Raw genomic sequence first — 23,151 nt, forward strand, 5'->3', positions numbered from 1 at the left:
TCTGTAAATTCAATTCTTAATGGATTTATCTTCAAGGAAATGAATGTCTAAATTTATTCTTTAAGGAGTGGATTAATTCAAAGAACAAAACAACAGAGCAAATAGATCTGCCTATTGAACTAACCATTCTAAAGGATGTGTTTTTTTTTTTTTCATATTATAAGTGGCTCAATGAATATATTACATGGTAATTTCTTCCCCAAATGGGCCATGTTTAAAGAACTGACTTGTGCTTCACGGTGATGAGAGTATAATTGAGTTTTGTTGGCAGTTGTACAATTTGTTGGCAAATATTTCAGTAATTTTCTTAATCTCCAGGGTATTCTATTTGGGGAAGTAAAATAGAGACATACTGCATAAGAAAATGTAATAGAGAATTAATAGAGCTGGAAAATGATTACCTTCTTTAATTCATCATTTTATAGAAACTAAACTGATGTCCTTAGAGATTAGATGAATTCAGAATGATAGAACCAATTGGTGGCAGACCTGGGATGATCTGTAATTTGAAAGGAATGCACTAGGACAATAATGATTTAGTGTAAGGAGAAAAGATGAAGCTCAGATCTCAATCTCAGATGTCACTAACCACCAGTTAGTCTCCAAGTCCTTCCTATTTCTGGAATCTCCCCACTCCTCTCCATCCCTGTCCAACATATGATCCTTGTGGCAGCCATGGACATCTAGAGAGAAAAGATAAAACACACTACCCCTGCTCTGCTTAAAATCCTTCAGGGATAACATTTTATGGAGTAAAATCGGATTCTTAGCAAGGTGTCCACAGCTTTTGACAAAGTGTTGTCTGCCTTGCCTGTCTCCTCTCATCTCCTTCATGTCTGGAAGTGCATCTGTTTGCAGCTCTTCTTACATGGCATGCTGTCTGATGCTGTGTGCTGTTCACCTAGCCCGCTGCCTTCTGTTTCTTCCCTTAAAACAGCTGCCTCCTCCTATGCATTCAGCCCTACTTTCTCTGGGGAGACTCACCCAGACTTGGTTACAAAGCCCAGCCCTGGGCTCTTTACACACCACCGAGGTGGCAATTATTACTAAGTTGTATTAACTTAGCTGTTTACATCCTGCCTCTAAACGCCATGGAACAGTCTCAAGCTTCAAGTAACATCTTTCTGCCTAAGAATCTTAGACGGACATGGTTTGGGATTGAGAAAATGTAAAAGATAAACCATCTTAGAATTTGGTAATAAAGATGCTCTTTCATAGTGTAGCAGTAATTGCTAATGTTCAAGCTATAAGAGAAAAATGAACAATGCAGTGATCACTTCATTTAAATTTGGATATAATACTAGGAATCAGCTCTTGATTTCCTCACCTCTCTTCCTACCCCCGTCGTCTCCAACATGACTCAGGTGATACTGATGAAATTAAAGTGTACTGTCCCAGAATCAGGGGGAATAGTCACTAACAGGAAGACTTTTGCTGTCCTTAGTGATTTCAGCGTAGACGAAGTTGATAGCAGGTAAAGTCTGTTTCTACTTTAGCATACCTCTCCTCACCTGAGGGATTTCCCCCCAAAGATCCAGGATCCTTATCATGTCCTGGCGCCTTAATCTCTTCATCAAAAATTTCTTGTCTCTTGTTCCAGCAATATTTTAGCACTGTCGGCAGAAACTACACTGATCCGGTCTCCTCTGTTTTCTGCCAGTTCCTTAATGCATTTCTGCATTTTCATTTTGGCTTCTCCTCTGGGTTGCTTCAGAAGCTGTGACAGTTCTGCACTCTAGTCACCTGACAACTCCCCAGCCTTCCATTGCACATCCTTCCCTCTCCCTGTTGATACCGTCTTTCAGGAAGTCTTTTAAGCTGTAATTTCTTCTTAGGAGCAATTTTGACAGGTTGACTTAGATGAATATCATTTTTTATTTTTTTATTTTTTTGCATAAAGAGAGATTGGAAAAAGCACACTTGCTGAGATTTCTTTGGATGTGTCTGGTGAAAGCATTGCTTAATTGCCTTCTTCCCTTCAGTTTGAGACATTTGAGTGTTTCAAAGAGCTTTTTCTAGAGAAATGTTTCATATGAAAAGGAAGTAGGATTAGGTTGCTTTATGAACATTCGTATCTTGAACTCTTGCTGCCTCCTGTTCTTTTATCTTCTCATTCTTATTCTATAAACAACAGTACAGTGTAACTACTGCGCCACAAATTCTATCAGAGGTAGTTTAACAAAAAGTGAATTAATTTAGTCTCTTTCTAAAGCAGTTATTGTACTCGAGGATTCTTTTAAATGCTTTCAGTGGTCTGCTTCCAGAAAACAAAAATCTAATGGGTATATGCTTTTGTGCTAAGGAAACAGTTTATTTCTAACTTCATTAATATTTAGATTTTTAACTTTTCAATACTTAAATTATGGACTTACTCCTTTTGTTCCAGTATTTTAAATGCATTGATTTTAAATGCAATGTTGTAAATGTGGTGTTTTGCATGTATTGATTTAGTTCCTGTTAGTATTTTATAATTACTGGATATATCTGGCATCTTCAAATTCTCCAAAGAATCTTATAAAAGCTAAATACCTCATGTTCTTAGAGATATCTTTGTTTTATGCTTTCTGTATTGGTGATATACAAAGTAACATGTAAGAACTTGGTGGCCTTTTTGTGGAAAGAAACAGTTAACAAGCCTTATTAACCGCTAACTTGCTCTTCGGAAGTGGCTTAAAGTATGAAGAATGTGGTTTTAAAAATGCATTCTTTCAATTACCAATTTGAAGTAATAACTATACAAAAAGGAAAGATTCTTTAAAAGTGTGTTTGAGCTGGAATTCTGAGAGACGGGTGGGTTGTGCGGCCCTGTGTGTCTACGCTGAGGAATTCTCGCCTTAGTCTGAATAGAATGTAGTAAGCCTCAAAGTCTGAATATGAATATTGTGTCAATGTTAAGCAGACTTGCATTTAGTCCTGGTTTCACACTGTGCCACTTTGTTCTAGGTGGGTAACCCCGGGGAGCCTGGCTTGAGGGGGCCTGAAGGCGGCCGGGGGCTTCCCGGAGTGGAGGGACCGAAGGGACCGCCGGGACCCCGAGGCGTGCAGGGCGAACAGGGCGCCACCGGCCTGCCTGGCATCGAGGGCCCTCCGGTGAGTGGCAGGCAGCCCCGCCGTTCCTCTGTGGAGACTCCGTCCCCCAGCACACGGGGTCAGGGCCGCCCGGCCAGCCCAGACACCCGCTCCTGGGCAGTGTGGGCGGTTGTCCTGTTGTAAATCCAGCCGCCTGTCCCCTGCCCCGTCTGTCCATTTCCCCCGTAACAGAGCCCTGTCTACGGTCCCGGGGATAACTGCCTCTTTCTTCCTGCCCCAGGGGAGAGCGCCGACGGACCAGCACATTAAGCAGGTCTGCATGAGGGTCATGCAAGGTAAATAAATCACGATGCTTGATTTTCTGTACGCTTTAAAGAAGGGAGTTTTTAAATAATACTCATGTCCGTTCTGTTTTATCCAATTGGTCATCATCACAGTAGCTTATAGCTTCAAAGAAAAAGAAAAATATTGCCTTTCTGAATTAGCCTGAGATTTTTTTTTGGCCAAAGGTATTAATTTACAAGAAAGCACACACACACACACACACACACACACACACACACTTTTCCCTGTTGAAACTACAATTCTCAGGTATCTTTCCCTTCTTCAACACCCTACCACTCTGTGAGTACCCAGCACTGACCGAGGCTCTCTCTGTAGATTGCATGAGAAGTGAATGACAGACTCCATGCTGTAAGAAGCGTAAGGACAGTATGGCTACTCATGTACCACCTTTATTGAAAATCAAGAACTAGTATTTTACCAAAATGGCAACATTTGTTCACGTTTGTTAACCTTTATCTAAACTGATCTGTAGCTATGGCGACTCCTGTTTGCCACAGCTGTTTCAGAACTGGCCTAGTTCTGAAATCACACTGAAAATGGAGGTGTGCAAATCCTCCTGTAGCAGGAGACCTGGTAACCCTCCTGTAGCAGGAGACCTGGAACCCTGGGGCTTTCTAACAAGTAATTGTCTTATTCTGGTTGGAACCACTCCTGGCAGAAAGGAATACTCTTCTCTGTATGCTCATGAGATTGTCTAATTTGTCTCGTAGACTTGTAGAGTTTTCCAGAATGAAATGGTCACCTCTGTATTTGAAAACCAGTATAATCCCTTTGCTGCAGACATTGTATCTTGAAAGGATACTTCCATTTTAAACATCACATATCCAGAAAATTGTGACTTTATACTAGCTCTTACTTATGCCAGGCACACTTAGCATACTCACATTGAGACAGCTTTAAAATATTGGTTAGAAATGTGTTTCCAATTCCTATTCTCCTTTGCACCCTAAAGCGTGAAAATATATTACATCAGAATTTGTTCCTTAGGGTATTATAATGGGAACATTGCCTTGTTCTCTATGGTTTTAGTGGATGATTCTTAATCTATTTAATGGTTCCTGAAAAAGCCCACAAAGTTATTAATGTTTAAGACAGACTGCGACCATTCCCAGGAAGCAGGCTATTTTTAATGTTTATTATCTACTCCAAGCATGAAAAAAACTTTTGAGAAGAAGAATTCATAAGAAGTCATGAATTCGCAAAATATTTCAAGTTACTTAGTTATCTTCAAGCTAAACTTGTGAGGCTAGGTCTCAAATGGTGTCTCAATACTCCTTCTGGACAATGTCCTTGGCTTTTAATAAGCTCCGGACATCATTCTACCTCTGCGAAGAAACTCATTTTCTCCCCATCCTGGGCTTTCCGATAACAAGTCAGGATGCAGGTGACACCCTCATTCTTTTAGAACACCACTCACCCCAAAGCCCTGCAGTTTAGTTTAGTGTTTTTGTTTTTTTTTTAAATCCTCATCCTTTTGTCCCTGGTCTCACACCAGCAGGACCAAATATATCCAGGCAGAGCTGAATAGAACAGCCCCATGAAGCTTCCTGGCAGGGAGCCCCTGGGAAAGTGATCCAACTTGATTCACTTCTCACCACCAATTTTGAAGTTCTGGTGACACATTTTTTTTTTTTTTAAAAGGCACTTGAAATACCTCTCTTTTCATTTGTATCCCTTTCATGTCTCTGACTTTTCTGGGCTGTTTTGTTTATTATCTTTTAGAGCATCTTGCTGAGATGGCTGCTAGTCTCAAGCGTCCAGACTCGGGAGCTTCCGGCCTTCCTGGGAGGCCTGGACTCCCGGGTCCCCCGGGGCCCCCTGGAGAGAATGGCTTCCCGGGCCAGATGGGACTCCGTGGCCTCCCAGGCATGAAAGGGCCCCCTGGTGCTCTTGGTTTGAGGGGGCCCAAAGGTAAGCCTTTTTGCCCCGGTGGAACCAAGGAACACAGTCCTTTTTCAGGTGTATTCACATGTCCTACCAAGCTCCAGGTATTCTGTGAGCTAAGATGTGTTGTTCTCTTTTGCAATGCTGCTGGTAAGGATTAGAAAACTGTTAGGTGGTATTCCCTTGACCTTGCTCTATGACAGTGGTCGGCAAACTCATTAGTCAACAGAGCCAAATATCAACAGTACAACGATTGAAATTTCTTTTGAGAGCCAAATTTCTTAAACTTAAACTTCTTTTAACGCCACTTCTTCAAAATAGACTCGCCCAGGCCGTGGTATTTTGTGGAAGAGCCACACTCAAGGGGCCAAAGAGCCGCATGTGGCTCGCGAGCCGCAGTTTGCCGACCACGGCTCTATGACAACAGTAGAGTAAACACCAGCATTAAGGTCCCTTGACTCCCAGCATTGACCTTTTCCAATTATACGCTGCCTCAACCCCATCATTCAAAATAAACGTCAGGACCTAGTACAGGATCATTCAGCTGTTTACTTATTTATTTTTTTCAGAGTCTAAAATTAGTGTAGAGGTCTTCTAAGATGACAACCAGCCTTAGGATGTTTGTATCGGTTACTTAAACGAACAAATTTGTTAGCAGGACGTAAGAAACATTACATTATGAATTGAAGCTGCCTCTCCCTTCTTCTAAAATGTGACACTGGATGTTTGGTTTTGATGGATTTTTTTTTTTAGTTCTGAAGTACACTCAAACTTTATTCCTTCTTTAACATGTGAGGGAGCATGAGAGAGTCTGTTTCTTCTCCTTCTACTTAAAGCACGTTAAGCTCTGGTATCCAGTATTTTTTCAGAAAAATAGGGTTGTGTGCTAGGTATTAAATGGGACTTGCAGAAGGACTGGTTGCCTCAGATGGCATTTGCCAGTTGAGGTGAGTGTGTTATCTTGGGGTGTGTGAGCCCTGGGGTGTGTAGAGGACTAGATACAATGAGGAGTTTCTGTATCATGATGAGTGACTGACAGCTCCCTGGGAAACTTCAGAAAGGTGTGGCATAAAATAAACGAGAGAAAGACTTATTTTTAAAATGGTGGTGCTCCAATTAGGATTAAATATTATGGTGTGAATGGTCAGAGGGCAAGCAAGCTGCCTTTTTGGATCTATAAATGAATTGCTGATGCATTTGGCTAACTATACCCTCAGCTGGAATAATTTCCTTAATTATAATTGTTTTTGGCGTGTTCATGTTAATAAATGAGCCCTAACTAGGGCCTCTTGTAAGCCTGGCACCATTTCAGAGTTTTCAGAGGCTAGACAAAAACAGATATGGAGAGAGCTCAGAGTTTATCTTAAAGAGAACCAGAGAAAAAATTTATCTGAGAAAATCGCATAGGCATTCATCGCTGTTCTGCTTTCAGCTGTTAGTTTAGAAACTCATGCCGTAGGTGCTTTACAGTTAGTTCCCATTCATTCTGTGAACCGTTTTAAGAAACTCCATTACCTTGGGCGATTGCTGACGTAGTTGGCTCCGTTGTGTCGGGGCGCCTAGGATGTCTTCTTAGCTCTGGGGAGTTCACTTCGGAGCTGTGGTTGTGAAAGAGTGGCCTCAGGAGCTTCGCAGCACCAGGGACCTTGTTAAGAACGCAGGCTCTCCAGCCCACCGGACCCACCGATCAGAACCCGGAGGTGGGGCCCAGCAGTCTGCGTTCTAACAAGAGGCCAGGTTCCCATGCAGCTAAGTCCTACTGAAAAGGGACACGTGTAGGGCCTGTAGAAACCACAGCCCTTTGTCATTGGCTAAAAGGAAGTCTCTATATTTGGACAGAGTCTAACTTTGAGTTAGTGTCAGAATGCTCCTCAAGTCCCATCTGATTCCTTTAAAATCGGAAGCTGTTGACTTGCTCCGTTAGGAGAGGCTGCCTAGAGCTGCGCTCCGCAGGTGGGGCTGCCAGCTGGGACCACCTGAGGAGCTTTAGGAATGACTCACGTCTGGGTCCCATTCCCAGAGATGCTGGTTTAATTGGTCTGGGCTTTGGAATTTAAAAATACACCCCCAGGTGATTTCAATGTGCAACCGGGGCTGAGGACCACTGGAAACAAAGATGAAATGTTTGGAAACTGCCCGGAAAGCTCTTTTTAAAAAAAATATTTTTATAGATTTCAGAGAGGAAGGAAGAGGGAGAGAGAGAGAAACATCAATGATGAGAGATAATCATTGATCGGCTGCCTCCTGCATGCCCCACACTGTGGACCAAGCCCACAACGAAGGCATTGCCCTGACCGGGAATCCAATGAACCGTGACCTCCTGGTTCATAGGTCGACTCTCAACCACTGAGCCACATTGGCGAGGCTGGAAAGCTCTTAATAGCACTGACTTGTGGCTGGGCTGGGCTGGGCTGGGTTGGCCCTAGCAGATAAACCTAATTTTGACGGGGAGAAAGGTACATTTCTATACTTGAAACCTGGGAAATGGCTCCACCACTAAGCCCATTCATCAAGCATAGCTTGATCATATAAGGGATTGCCCCCTAATTTCCTTCGGTATTTATGACGTAGTCTATAGTCCAGGAGTGATGCAGTCCTTTTCTTTTTTCTAAAGGACTTTCTCTCCCCAGCGCCCTCCATCTCTTTCTTGTCACTGGATCCCTTTAAAGCAGCACCTTTTCACGTTTCATTTCTTAAAACTTGGGGTGTATGCAGAAAAAAGTAATCAGGTTTTCTTTATCAATCAATGCTGTCACAAACTTGGGAATGTGTGATTCTAGGTCACTGGACTTGACCTCTCTTGTGCCCCCACATTCATTAACAATGGCATGTAATAGAAAACATAGTGTTTCACCATCCAAAGGTTACAGATCACCTTTTCCATGAGAATAAGCACCTCCCCATTTGAAACATAAATGTTCAGCCCAGTAGAGAAGAGAGATGCATTTCAATGTCAGCTGTTGCCTCTTCCCCATCCCTCATAAAGGTATGGAGCCCTGCTCTGCCATGTTGTCACTTTGAGATGGTTTTTCTAGAGAAATTGTCATGTAAGTAACAAAGAAATAAGTTTTACTAAAGCTCTTAATAGTTCAGGCTATGTCTTAAGTAAGTCACTATTTTCCTCCTAAAAATTACTCTGAAAAACACAGTAGCACATTTTCAATAGGAGCCAGTAGAAATAGGCCTCAAGTCATACTCAAGAGGTTAAGTCATTTATACATATGTTACATGTTTTTGTTTTTCATCAACATGTCTCATACAACATGTCTCGGCCCCTGCACGGTGTACATTTTATGTGTGTACTCAAGCAGAGAAGCCTATGCTCACTTTGCTTAGTATTAAATCAGTCTTTCGTGTCATAAATACCATTTTTGAATGTTCACAGTGTGGATTCATTTGAAGTCCTTATGAGGAAAGCTGCATATTTTTTCAGATATTTCAGTGTGAGTCAGACAGGCATGTCAGTATGTGAGTGAAGGTTTGAGAAAGTACAGTCATACTGTGACCAACACTTCTTAAACTATCAAGATGCTCACATGATGATGGGCCTTCAATTATAACTTTCAAACAAATTAAATAAAGAGCAACAATGGAGCGATGAAAATTTATTTAGTTTTAGCCACTCTGTTCATAATAAGCTGTTTTTCTCTTCAAACTGTGTGCTTTGCTTCATACCTTAGGTAAAGCTGATTTGATAAGCTTTTTATATGTATTTTATGACACAATCGGCTAACAAAGGTGGACATTTACTTCTTTGAGCCGCTTTTTGAACATCTCAGAAGTAGGCAGGCCCAGGGCTTGAGGAAGTAGATGAACCCTGGTGACAAACAGAACCCGGCTGTGGAACCGCGGTCTGCAGCACGGCTGTCTTGGAGCCCAGCTGAAATTTGTTTCCTTATGACCGTCAGCCAGAATACAGCATCACAACTAAGACGGCAGTCTTCCTCCTCGCAAGCAACGATTTCAAGTTGTCATGGCTTCATGCCGAATGTGTTTAACTTGCACTGTCTGTGTGAAAGTTGCATTTTAATTTATAATTTCATCTCCTGTATGAAAAAACATGGCACATTTAAAGATTCTCTTCTCATTGCCAGTCTCCAGAATTGCAGTGATTTGGCATTTAAATTGCTAAGTTAACTAGAGTGCTTCAGCTGTTAGTTTTAAAAAATGCCAATTGTCATAGCTTCCTAATACAAGAAGACTAGATTAATGATGAGTGTGAAAAAGTAGCTTATGTGAATATGAGTCCGTCCTGAACTCTGTTCCTTACACAGTAGTTACGTAAATTTAAATTGCTTTGAAAATGTAGTTGTTTCACCATAAAAATATCCACACGAGGACATTCACAGTTAAAATCAAAGTATGATAACTAAACATTCCTTCATAATGAGAGATGGTTGATATTTGACTAATGTATCGATGGTTGTACAGATATGCTTCCTATTTTTGTTGTGTCCATGCCTTTGTTTTTAAATTATTGGAAAGACTCAGTATTGAATGAGGTTGGGCTGATACAGATGTTTGGGAAAAATGATTTTGTATAGAATTCGTTACAAAATACCATTGCATTTTCTGAAAGTGTCGAAAATAATATAATACTATACTAATGAGAGAGTAGGATAATGCCTGCCTGTACTGGGAGCGCTAGAAGTCATTCAGGACCAGTTTGTTAATGAGGCAGAGTTTCTGGGTTTGGTCTCTGCAGGCAGCGGGATAATTAATGCAGCTTTGTTTCTGTGACTGCCGATTCCCTAAATTTAATCAACTGTCATACAAATACACACAGTTGGTTCCAATCCAAACCATATTCTCTGTAAATAGTGAGTCCATGGTAAATTGTAGGCACTTTTGATAGCACACTTTAAAATTTGGAAATTCATTAATTTATTTTTGGCAATACTAATTTGCATTATATAAGAATTTTAAAATATATAGAAAATATTTAGCAAAGAGTTTTTCTGTCACTCCTGTCTCCCATTTGCTGAGGTTTCTTTATTCTTCCTCTGAGGTCATCACTATTGTTAATTTCTTCTACATCCTTACTAACTATGATATGCAAGGATATATGAATATAGTATATTTGTCCTAGATTCCTTAAAAAACAAGTTATATTGTCTTGTAGTAAGTAATCTGGACTGTGTGTTTTTCATTTAACAATATCTTGAAGATCATTTCAAAGAGCTTCCTGATTCTTCTTCATAGCTGCATAGTATTCCATTCTGTGGAAGTACCATAATGTATATAACTCTTCAATGGACATTTAGAGTGTTTTCAATCTTCTGCTATTACAGTAAGGCTGCAGTGAGCACAGCTGCATATGTTTCATTTTTGTACAAATATCAACATAAGCTCTATATCTCTAGGATAAATTCCTAGAAGTGGACTTGCTGGGTAAAATGGTAGTTCTAGTTATAATTTTGATAGATATTGTTAAGTTACCCTCCAAGAGACTGTACCAATTTACACTCTTATCAGCAATGTGTAACAGTGTATTTTTCAACAGCTAGCACATATTTAATTAAACTTTGGAATTTTTGCTGATCATGTAGGTTAAAATAGCATCCTAAGTTTACATTAATTCTGTTATGAGAGTGAAGTCAGGGAATGTTTTTATATAGGTAAGAGCCTTTTATTTCATTTTACAGACTTTTTTGCTCATGTATTTTGCTTATTATTTATTGTGTTGTTTGCCTTTTTGTATTGATTTTAGGAACTCCTCATATTAGAGTTAGAACTCTTCATATCATACTAGAAAGGCCAACTCGAATCTGAGGTGGCAAAATAATTCTCCCTTGTTTTCTTCTGGTTCCTAAATTGCATTTAAAATATTTGATACATTTGCCATTTATTCTGGCTTATGGTGTGAGAAATAGATCCAACATGTTTTATTTCAAGTAGGCTACTCACTTTTGCAATGCTATTTATGGAATTATTCAACTTTTTCCTACTTTGAGATGACACCTTTAAAACAACCAAATTCCTATGTGTATTTGGGCCTGTTTTTAGATTTTCTATTCTGTTTCACTGGTCTGTCTACTCATGTACCAGTCCCACAATATTTTAATGGTTTAATATTTGGTAGGATTAATTCCCTTCAAGTTCCTTTTCTTTTGGGAATTCTTATGGCTATTCTGTTTTATGTGTTTTTTTCCTATATAAACTTCAGAATCACCTATCTGGTTTTAAAAATCTGTATTTTTATTGGATCATGATGAAAATTCAGCGTAGGGCGAACTGACTTTTATGATGATGTCATTCCAAATGAGAACATTTCCTCAGTCTTTTCATATCCTTTAGAAATATCAAGTATTTTCATGTTGTATTTGCATATTTCTGATTAAACGTATTCCTAGTATTTACTATTTTAATTGCTATTACAGAAGGTATCATTTTTTCACTACCAATTACTGACTTTTTTACATGTGAAAATTATTGATTTCCATATATTAACTTTGTATCTTGCCATTTTACTGAATTATCTTATTGTCTGTAGTACATTGGGAGTTGATTTTCTAGGGTTTAATATATATACACATAGCACCTGAAAACAGAGGGTCTTAACTTCCCAAACCAAATGATAATAGTGATACAGGGGGAATCTTGATAATGTTCTGACTGTAGTGGGGCTGCTTATCGTGTCTCCCTTTAAGCATCATGCTAGCTTTTGGGCTGAGAGAAGAGAGTAGTTTTTTTTCATGTTAAGGAGGTAGCCATTGATTATTATTTTATTGACTGTTGCATCAGGAATGTGTGTTCAGTTTTTTCAAATGTTGTTTCAGCATCTATGACTATGGTTATTTGATTTCCCCCCTTAGATCCATTATTATAATTAACTTGATTTTTGCCTTGCTACAATCTAGTTGTGGCAATTTTAGTACCTTTTGGTTTTAGAATTTGGGCTTTGATTAAAGTTTCAAGTTACAGAACTTTATTTTTATAGATGTATAGAAATATAACATTTCTCTAACACTCTGCAGGTGACTTGGGAGAAAAGGGAGAACGTGGCCCTCCAGGAAGAGGTGCCAAGGGTTTGCCCGGAGCCACAGGTCTACCAGGTAAGTGTGATGTATGGCAGGAGGAGGTTGAGAAGTTGGTAGCAAATGGGATAATATTTTAAAGAATTGTTCTTTAATTACTTAAGCATATCATCTGATACTCGAGAATGGCTGGCATCAATTTTTCCAGACCAACTTTAATGAAGAGTTAAATGATCTCTAAATCACATTTGTACTCTTTGTGAGAAAATGTATGTCAGGACTTGAAATATTAATTTTTTAATGGATATTTTAAAAATTGTTGGTCCAGCCACACGCACTTAGTATGAAATGCTGAAGGAATGGGGTCCTCTCCATTTCAATCCCAGTTGATAGTTTTCTGTGTTTTGTTTTTTGTTTTTTAATTTTAACTAAAAAGTCAGAGCAACAGGAAAATTCATCCAAGTCTTCAAACTATTGCATAGAGAGTAACTAAAATTTTATTTTAAAAGCTCCTGTTTCAAACATCCTGAACTTCTAGAAACCCATGTCCCCCAAATAAATAAATATGTAAACCTGAATATTCCTACTCATAGCCACAAAGAGCCACACACAGGCCACATATCACTGCTGTGCCAACCGAGGCCACAGAGCAGCCTGTGTGAGAGCCGGGACTCTCTCACTGGGTGTCTGTTCTCTCCTTACACACTGGTGACTCTGTCCCCCCGGCGTTCAGGCTGCAGCACACTCGTCAGCTGGGAAGTGACTTATAGGCCCAGCCACAGAAGCCGCGTAGCAGGATCGAAAAGCCAGCCGGTTTAAGAGCAAGAGTGAGGTGCTGTTTTACAACACACTCTCTTATCGCTGCTCAGTAAGGCTCGCAAACCCTGGCGCCGAGGAGAGGTGAGGTCAGAGGAGTTGTGCAGAGAAAGGGTGGCTCATATTCCACAATAGATTTGCAAAACTTGTTCTAAGGAACTTTAGAAAAAGAAATAATCATGTTCTAATTCTGCCACAGGCTTACGTATTCAATCATGGCTATAATTGCAGCCCCAAACATCATTGCTTTCTAATTATACATTTCATTGCTCCTGGGGATTGCTTTCTCATTAAAATACATTTTAAAAATATGAACACATTTGGAGATAGCTCCAACACTGCCTCTCTAAAACTGTGGGCCCATCAAGATATTTTCATAAATTGATGCTTTTTGTGTGTGTGTGATTGGAAAAGGAAAGAATCTGCTTGGAGCTAAATGGGACCAAGGGGAGAGTATTTTAGAGGAGCCTGGATTCATTGATAGGTGTTTAGAAGAGAGAAACAAGAAATAGAATTTACTGAGTCATTGCCTTTATCAATGGCAGCGATAGGAGGGTTTAAAGCTGATAAAATACCATCATTACAATGTACTCAATTACCTGTATACATATAGGATAACCTTACAATTTCTCCTCCCATTTTGTTGAGAAATCACTTAACAGTTCTTGGAACAGCCACTTGCACTATTGGCAAGATTTTCCTCTAACAAAAATATATTATGGTTTCTGGTGACTCTTTCAAAAAGTCTGTTGATAAACAAAATTTTAAGCTTAAAAATGGGACGATTGAGGAAGACTAGCTCTGTATATGCAGTGTATCAGGCTGCCACCCGAGGCCCATGATCCCCCACATGCAGTAGCCCACTGGGGGTGGCGGGGGGTGTCCCTAAGTCTGACTGGAAGGGGTTTACAAGTGCTCCCTCCTGTTGTTCTGCCAAAATAGGACTTAGCTGATTTGCTTTTTAGTACATGAGACATCCATGTATGGGCAAAATGGTAAGGGTAGGACAAGCTCACCATTGGCCGCTCCACCTGGCCGTCATCTTTTCTCCCTTATAAGTAAATTTGTTGCAGCTGGTCTTGGATCTCATATTTAAATTTGATTTGTTAAAAAATGTTATGGGCTCCCTTTTTTAGGACTCCTGAGACCTGCCCTTCTCCTCTCTGCCTTTGCCAGTCCTTCCCCTGCCTCCCTGGTACCACTCTGAAATTCCGGTCTTTCTTTTTCTGAGCTTCTGTTATATTTTCATTGGGAGGATATTTGACATTGTTTTTTAAAAACGAAGGCTAACTTTCAAAAGCACACAGGCACACGGGGGCCTTTGTTATTGCACTCTTTGAGGCGCAGGCCCTGGGCTTTGGGTTTTAGGTCATTCTCGGGTCTGCACATAATTTGCACAGCTGACAGTTTCCCAAATCCATCAAGTTCCTGAACGAGAGCTTTTTGGGGTATCCCTCCTCTAAAGCTAGTTCCTTTTTTCTTTATTGATTAAGGTATTACATATGTGTCCTTATCCCCCCTTTGTCCCCCCCCCATGCCATACCGCCCTGGTGTCTGTGTCCATTGGTTAGGCTTATATTCATGCATACAAGTCCTTTGGTTGATCTCTCCACCTTACCCCTACCCTCCCCTACTTTCCCTCTGAGGTTTGATGGTCTGATCAATGATTCTCTGTCTCTGAATCTGTTTTTGTTTATCAGTTTACTAGAGGGTGGGGGAAGGGTGTCCCTCAGCCCGGCCTGCACCCTCTCCAATCTGGGACCCCTCAGGGGATAATCGGCAGTTGGACATCGCTCTCACAATCCAGAACTGCTGGCTCCTAACTGCTTTCCTGCCTGCCTGATTGCCCCTAACTGCTTCTGCCTGCCAGCCTGATTGTCCCTAACTGCTCCCCTGCTGGCTTGATTGCCCCTAACCACCTCTGCCTGGGCCCCGCATCCGGGACCCAGGATTCCCTCCTCCAGCCGACCACAGACCCCCGGGATCCGGGCTTCCCTCCCTCTGGTCAGCCATACGCGCCCAGGCCGGCTGCAGCCGCAGGGGATGGTGGGCAGGTGGCTTCGCCTGGGCTGCAGCTGCAAGTGCTGGTGCCTGGGACCATGGGGTGGGCGGCTTCTCCGTCTCCCGGGCAACAGCCAGCAGCAGGTGCTGGTGCCCGGGACTACGGGATGGGCAGCTTCTCCGTCTACCAGGCTGTAGCCAGCTGCAGGTGCTGGCGCCTGGACCGCAGGCGGGCGGCTTCTCCGTCTTCCCTGGGATGCAGTGTGGGCGACTTCTCCGGCTGGCTGCAGCCTGGGATCATGGGGCAGGTGGCTTCTTTGTCTCCCGGGCTGCAGTCAGCCTCAGGCGCTGGGTCCCAGTTTCTCTGTCTCCCCCAGGACGTGGGGCGGGAGGACGTGAGGCTTCTGCTGCTGGCTGCGGCCTGGGATCACGGGGCAGGCAGCTTCTTGGTCTCCCTGGCTGCAGCCAGCCTCAGGCGCTGGCACCCAACTTCTTTGACCCCCACAGGCCCGGTGCGGCGGGGGGCGGGGCTGCCGCCATGGTTTAAGGTTAATTTGCATACTCACTCTGATTGGTTGGTAGCGTAGCGGAGTGACGGTAATTTGCATGTTTCTCTTTTATTAGTGTAGATGTTGTTCATTATATCCCACAAATGAGTGAGATCATGTGATATTTATCTTTCTCTGACTTATTTTGCTTAGCATAATGCTCTCCAGGTCCATCCATGCTTTTTACAGCAGCGTAGTATTCCATTTTGTAGATGTACCACAGTTTTCTAATCCACTCATCTGCTGATGGGCACTTAGGCTAGTTCCCTGAAAGTGGGCTGTTGGGAATGTGGGCTCCACAGTTCAGACATGCTAGATTCAAGTATTGACTCAGTCACTCACTAGCTTTATGACACTGGGCAAGTTACTTAATTGCTCTGTGCCTCCATTTCTCCATTTATAAGATAGTGATAATAGTATATTTGAGAAATCCCTCCATATAAAGGGATTAGGAACATTTCTGGCCATCGTAAGTGCTCAAGAAATGTTGGTCAAGAAATGTTGGTTATTGTTACTCCCATGACATAACAAATCCACTTCTGTTTTCTGAGATGAAGGAGAGCTGGGCACAGCTGGGCCTGGCTAAGCCCCTGCAGCCTTTTGCTCCTGCCTTCAATGGGCAGCAATCAGCTACTCTTCTCTCAGCCAGCACCACCCCGACACCTCAGCCCTGCCCCCACAAAACCCTCTTCAACTCCATGTCACAAACGCAAAGCACTGGCTGGCAGTAAATTATTTCACTGATTAATTGTCCACTGAGAGGCTGGACCATTTTAAATGTCCCTGGTGGAGCTTGGAATGTGATTAGAAATGTGATTTCTGGTCTCTCACAAAGATAATGGTAATAGGACTTTAGGACCCGGGGGAACCTTCACATTACTCTATGCAGGAGCTCTCTGGAACCTTCTAGGTCAATACATATCTTACCTAAAAGAAAGAACCTGCAGAACAAGTTATTCTATCATCTTCTCTGTTGTCCCTTCTGTTAAAATTGAAACGCAAATCCTCCTAAATGGAATAAAGATCATTTTGGTCATTCTTCTTTCTGCTAACCTATCTGATATATTTGAAAAAATGTAGCCAAGGCCTTCGTTACCTATCAATTATCAGAATTTCTTTATTCTTTCTGCACAGTGTTAGCTCCGACTCCCCTTCATATCTGTCACTTTGTTCAGGGTTAAGAATTACACGGCCCTTTGGGCTGTAATGCTACATCACCTACTATGGACCATAGGTTATTATTATAACATCACATCGACTCTCATTCGGCTGCAGGTCTAATGTTCAAAGAGTAGACAGATACCATGTAGTTTGTTTCTTCTCACAGTCAGTAGTCAGGGCAGATATGTAAGAAGTCTGGGCTCTGGGTCGAGGCTGCCAGGTGTATGCACTGCTCTCTTACTTATTTTCAGCTCCTCTCCCTCTTAGTGCTTCAGTCTCTCCCCGGCATGACGGCAATAATAACCACACCTACCCTATGGAGTTATTTAGGGGGACCTAGGTATGTGTTACCACATGGAAAGCACTTAGCGTAGCGCCTGGCATATGGCACACATTCTGCAAATTTAGCTGTTATGATTGCCATTTCTCTTCTTATATTTGCAGGAATAGGGACTTACAAAGGCCACATCTCCTGACAAAGTCCTCTCGGTAATAGGTGATAGAGGCAGATATTTATGCTTCCTGCATTCAGGCTCACTTAGTAGGCAAAATGATGGGCTGGCTGGTTAGTAATAAGATTAGTTTGTCCCCGCCACCCCTAACCACTTAGTGTCTCCATTCCTTTTCTGCCTCTTTCACATGGCTGTGTGGATCATAGTCGAGACCCCTGGGACTCTAGAACCTCCCCCAATGCCTGGCCCCACCTCCAGTTTCTTACCAGAGGCCGTTAGTGGCATTACTTGACTGGGTCATCTCATTAAGCGGAACTCTGTCTCCTGACACCGAACTGTGCAGTAAGTTCCTTGGCACTCTGAGGAGTTCAAAGAAAACTATTTAATAATGGGTCCTGACCTCCTTCATGTGCATTCAAACTCACGAGGGAGAGGAGTTGAATGAGGAATCATAGGTATGTGGCCACCAGGCCTGTGACTTGTGAGCTGAGATGCTTTTCCCTTCTTGGACGGGGAGGGCAGAGCTGGCTTTACCCTGGGCCGCACCGGATGAATGGGTTATTCGGGATTCTCCCAACATCTGCTGGTGACTAGTGAGTGGGAAAAACAAAAAGCAAACAAAGGGCACACTTAGTTCAGCAGTACGTTTAGCGGTAGTCATTGATCTTATTTCCATCGCTGCAGCGATCTTATTTGGTTGTGGGGATCTTACGCAAACCTGCTTCTCAAACATATGTGCTTAAAAAAAAGTATGCTCAGCATAAGGTGAGAGATATAAGAAAGTCCCTGGCACATAAAACATTTCACATAAGCAGTGGATTAATATCGAACACCCTACTTAATACTTTAAATTATTTTCAGGTTTCTGTGTTATTCCCCCTTTAAAGTCTGCAGAAACAGTCCCTTCCATTCTGTGCTTGCATTAGAGTCTTCAGAATGTCCTGGCGTGGCTTGGCCTCCATCAATGTGACATGACTACCCTCTAGTGTTTGCACAGGGAATGACATAGACATTCAGTTTTAAAAGCCATGAATGTTTGGCAATGGCATTTTCATAGGTCCTTGAAATTTCGGAACCCTGCGTAGTCATCAGGCAGGCAGAGCAGAATGGCAACACTTTAGATCTGTGCTTTCTCTTCTTAAGACTTGAAAAGTAGTTTATACATATTTGTTCATGCAGCTACTGGACTTTTTGAATGACTTGGACTGTGACATTGTTTTACTCCCAAATTAGCTCTTACTCAGTAAGTTCAGAGCACCTTGGAGAGTGAATGCCCAGTGTCAGGGCTCACCAGAAACTGGCAGTCTGTCATGTGAAGGCTGGTTTAATTTTCCTCCGACAATTTCTACAGGGTAAAACCTCAGAAAAATATCGTTAGTTTCTTATGATAGATGGAGTTCTAGAAAAATTAATACTATCTCTTGGCTATTGTGCCTCTTCCTGTGGAAAATTCAGGCCCAACAAATTAAACAAAATACACTACACACACACACACACACACACACACACACACACACATACACACACACACACACACACACACACACACCCTCAGCAGCGTTAGCAAATCAATGGGTATGGAAATACAGTTAGGTAAGGCTAGTAGGCCCTTGTTTCTAACTCCAACACTTTCTAGCTATGTGATTATGGACAATTGTTTAATCCTCCTAACTCTCAGGCTGCACATGAGGAAAATGGATCAATAATGAGCACAGTGCATGGGCAGGGTAAAGGGAAAGCACTTTGTGACGATGATGATTGATGATGATGATGATGATAACATCACCCAAAGCTCTGCAGGGTAAATTGCTGTTTTTGCCAGAGGGAGAATTGGGCTAGATGAGCTTTTTATAAACTAAATCAAGGCTAGAGAGGATGGCTTTGTCAACTCCTTCCTCAAAGGATGAGCAGGAATCTGAAATGAACTCAGCGAGTGGGAAGAAAAGGCCTCTCCTAGAACGTGTTGAAATAGGGAGCTAAGCATGAAAATCTATAATGCGCTCCTTCTGCTTTTTAATAGTTTGTGTATTAGAGAATGGCTTTCCTTAAATTGAAGGTTTTAGGCAGGAGGCTGGCTCTACAAATGTTAAATAAAATTTTGAATTAGTTGCTAACATTATAAGTTGAGAGCTATTTATTTAAAAACTCAGTTTCCTACCTTCCCTTGAAAATCATCAGCGGTCCTGGCAGTCCTGGTCCATGCTCCCTCCTGGCAGCTGGGAGCTGGAGCAGAGCCACTGCTGACATCCGCTCTCCACGTCACCACAGGCCTCAGTCCTCCCTGAGTCCTCCCTCAGTCCTCCCTCCGTCCTCCCTGAGTCCTCCCTCCGTCCTCCCTCAGTCCTCCCTCAGTCCTCCCTGCTGCCTCCCAAAGCTGGTCTGGAGTATCGTTATCCATTCCAGTTTTCATCACTTGTGCCATCAGTTTTCTTCCAGAAAAGACAGTAAGGACTTCTTTAATCCAGGGTTACTTCTTTATGACAGTGGGAGTGAGCAAACTTTTTTTGTAAAGGAGCATGTGTTTTGGCTTTAGGGCCCTGTGTTTTCTGTTGAAGCGACTCAGCTCTACCCTTGTCTTGCAAAAGCAGCCATAAGCAATGTATCAATGAATGACCATGCTGTGCTCTAATTAGACCACTTACAAAAGTAGGACTTGGCTCATGGGCTGCCATTTGCCTACCATGACCTACATACCGGCCTTATCCATGTGGTCATTTGGTTTGCAACCTTTCCTTTGGGCATTTTCTGCTCCTAATCGTGGTTGATTTTAGCCTGCACCTGGTATTGCTACTGATGAGGTGCCTGAAAATCTCCTTTTATATGCACTTATGTCTGGCCTATATCTTAAACCTTAAAAAATCACTGTTAAGTGACCCCAGTGTGAGGAGATCTGAATAGGCTCTGCTAAAGGCACGGTTCTGCTGGCGTCTCCTTCATAGGTGCTCTGGGTGAGAGAGGAACTGTCTCAGGGGCCTCATCTTTAGGGGAAAACACATAATCCCTGGCTTCATCACAACTTAATATAGTCCAATGAAAGCTTATGGGATAAGCGAGGGGAAATTATATCGCTGCTTACCTACAGCCTTGAGATGGACATTGTCAAAGATAATTATTCTCTTGAAACTTATGTTTTGTCCTATAACATTGCTTTATGTGGATCTACTTGGTAAGCTTCTTGGGGAGAATGAGATGTTAAATGTAAAATAGGATCTCTAACCAACTCGCCTTCTAAAAGTATATGCGTTTATGTAATAAGATCATGTAAGAAGACCAAGGAGACATATATAACGTCACCACTAAAATAGAAAAGGAAAACTAAACACCATTGAGAAGGAAATAAAAAAGCCTCAGCAAATGTGTAATTGCATGTGTAGATTTGGCTTTCACCTTTTGGCCCAATGGACAGATTAAGATGGCTGAGATGGAAGGAGGGTCTCTGTAGAACTAAATAATCATCCCAGATACAAGTTGTTTTACACTGGGTTTCTTACTGCCACCTTTGCAATAATAGCACGAAAGCACTGCTGGTGTGATGCGGCAAACATTGGGCAGAAATCCCTCTTTGTTAGGGGCGCCTCACTGGGGGAACCAAACAACTTCCAACACACAAAGGGAAGAAATGCCCCCGAGGAAGTGAGACTGGAGTGAGGTGCCCTTGGGGTAGGGCCCTGAGAAGACTGTCAGGGAGCTCTGTAGGGTGCATTGCACAGTTCTCTAAAGACATTAATCAATAATACCCTCATAATTATAGTAATAGCCCCCATTTATCAGATGCTTTCAGGCATAGAATTTAATTATAAGGAAGGCATTATCCCATCAGAAAGTGAGAAATTAGTGACTTGCTAATGTCACCCTGTCCGTAAACTGCAGAGCTAGACTTAGAGCCATGTGTCTGTCTGCAGAGCCTGTTCTTCTCACCACTGAGCTATTCTTATCCCTGTCTGCATACTGATCCCCTATTAGAAGTGAGGGTGCCGCTACTGGAGTGCTGTGCAAAAGAAATGTACTGGGAGCCCCACATGCCAGTTGCACCTGTGTGTAATTTTAAATCTTGGAAATAAGTCAGATGGAAAAAGTATGTGGGTTATAAGACTGAAAGCAACAAATGAACAAATAGGACAAATAAATAAAAACTCATAGACACGGACAACAGTATGGTGGTTACCAGAGGGAAGGGCGGTGGGGGTGGGATGGGTAGTAAAGGGTAAAGGGGGTCAAATATATGGTGACCGAAGGAGATCTGACTTTGGGTGGTAAACAAACAATGCAATATACAGATGAAGTATTACAGAATTATACATTTGAAACCTATTTAATTTTATTAACCAATGTCATTCCAATAAATTTAATAAAATAAAAAATAAACAGTTTTGGGATTATGAAAATAAACTTTAAGTAGCCTCATTAAAAAAGTCTAAAGAATCAGGTGTAATTAATTTTAATAATATAGTTTCTTTAACCCATGGTGTTAAAAATATCATACCATGTAATAAATATAAACATTATTAACGAAATAGTTTTCATTTTTTTCATAGTCTAGGTGAGCTTATAGTTCATCTCATTTTGACTTAGCCTCATTTCACTGCTCAATAGATATATGTGGCCAGAGGCTACCAACTCAGACAGCACAGCTCTACAAATGGAAATGTGGGTTCGAGATGCTGAGATCTTACACTTTTAATTTATAAGAAACCTAAGTCCAGTGAAGGAATTCTATCATCGTCATCATCATCATATCATCACCCATCATTTCCCAAAGCTCCTATGTACACATGCTGGGCTGCAAGGTCTGGGGCCTACTGCCAGTTTGCAGCCTTGAGTGTTCTCGTGTTCACATTGAAAATTTTTGTGTGTGTGTTTCAGGTGATCCAGGTCCTGCCAGCTTTGGGAGGAATGGCCGGGATGGTGAGCGAGGCCCTCAAGGGGCGGCAGGCATTCCTGGTGTGCCCGGTCCCCCAGGCCCTGCTGGCCCTCCTGGTTTCTGCGAGCCAGCCTCCTGCACCATGCAGGCTGGTCAGCGAGCCTTTAGCAAAGGGCCAGTCCAGTGAGAGGCTTAGTGCTGCATGGCTGTCTGCATAAACCACCCCTGGCAAAGGAGCTTGGAGGACAAACACCACCCGAAGCTGGGGCAAGAGACGACAGTGTATTATTACCTTCAACATTATTGCAGAAGTCCTACTTGACAATCAGATTTAGATCGATGGTGCTATTCAATAAATCCTCTTTCCTTTTCCTTGGAGGAGAGACAGCAGAGTCATTGGTAAAAAACAAACAAAACCTCCCTTTGAATGCATTTATAATCCTGTTCCCAGGATCTTGAACTTTAGTGTGCTATACATATGTGACATTGTGGGCCGCGGTGCCAATAAACAGAAACAACTGTTTGGTTTACCTCAGTTGCCGTAGTTATTTTCATTTGTAATGGGATGTTCTCAGATTGTTGTTCAGTCATATAGAGGATTTGCAGACTAGCTATGAAGAAACCCCTCTGCAGTCAATAGAACTGGTGCCTAAAACCCCCATCAGTGTGCTCTCTGGAGTGACAAGAAAGTGCTGTGCTATGAGGAATGATTTCTTCACAGCACATGTTGGTTCCATGGTCAGCCTGATTTTTGTGTGGAATTGTACTGTATCCCAAACCTATTAATATTTTGAGCTCTTCTATGTGAAAGTAAAGAAGGACTTTTAATATCCTGTCGGGCATAAGATTTATTGATGAGATTATTTATTTGTAAGGTGTGAGGTAACATCTCTGGTTGTACCCAAGAAGAAATAAATATGGTTTCTTAATCTCTTGCATGTTTTCTTGTAAATAATCTTGTTCAATAAAAAGGAGTCACTGAACTTATTTAGATACATTAAAAATTGCAAATTACTGCTATTTCTCTAAGTTTATGTTTATATTAGTGCTTTTTTTTTTTTTTAGCACAGAGAAAT

The 23,151-nt window shown here is 41.9% G+C and overlaps 1 protein-coding gene across 2 annotated transcripts in view; it reads left to right on the forward strand.

Moving 5' to 3' along the window:
• The window catches only part of COL9A1 (collagen type IX alpha 1 chain), a 135,548-nt gene extending 112,704 nt beyond the window's left edge, over nucleotides 1-22,844 (forward strand). For both annotated transcript variants that reach the window (XM_079779815.1, XM_079779816.1), the window contains exons 35-39: nucleotides 2,944-3,090; nucleotides 3,311-3,365; nucleotides 5,098-5,286; nucleotides 12,237-12,314; nucleotides 22,078-22,844. In XM_079779815.1, coding sequence (XP_079635941.1) covers nucleotides 2,944-3,090; nucleotides 3,311-3,365; nucleotides 5,098-5,286; nucleotides 12,237-12,314; nucleotides 22,078-22,262 — 654 coding nt within the window. In that variant the 3' untranslated portion in view covers nucleotides 22,263-22,844. The remainder of the gene's footprint in view (nucleotides 1-2,943; nucleotides 3,091-3,310; nucleotides 3,366-5,097; nucleotides 5,287-12,236; nucleotides 12,315-22,077) is intronic.
• The last annotated feature ends 307 nt before the right edge of the window (nucleotides 22,845-23,151 follow it).

This window comes from Cnephaeus nilssonii, assembly GCF_951640355.1.
Source record: "Cnephaeus nilssonii genome assembly, chromosome: 9".
Taxonomy (NCBI): domain Eukaryota; kingdom Metazoa; phylum Chordata; class Mammalia; order Chiroptera; family Vespertilionidae; genus Cnephaeus; species Cnephaeus nilssonii.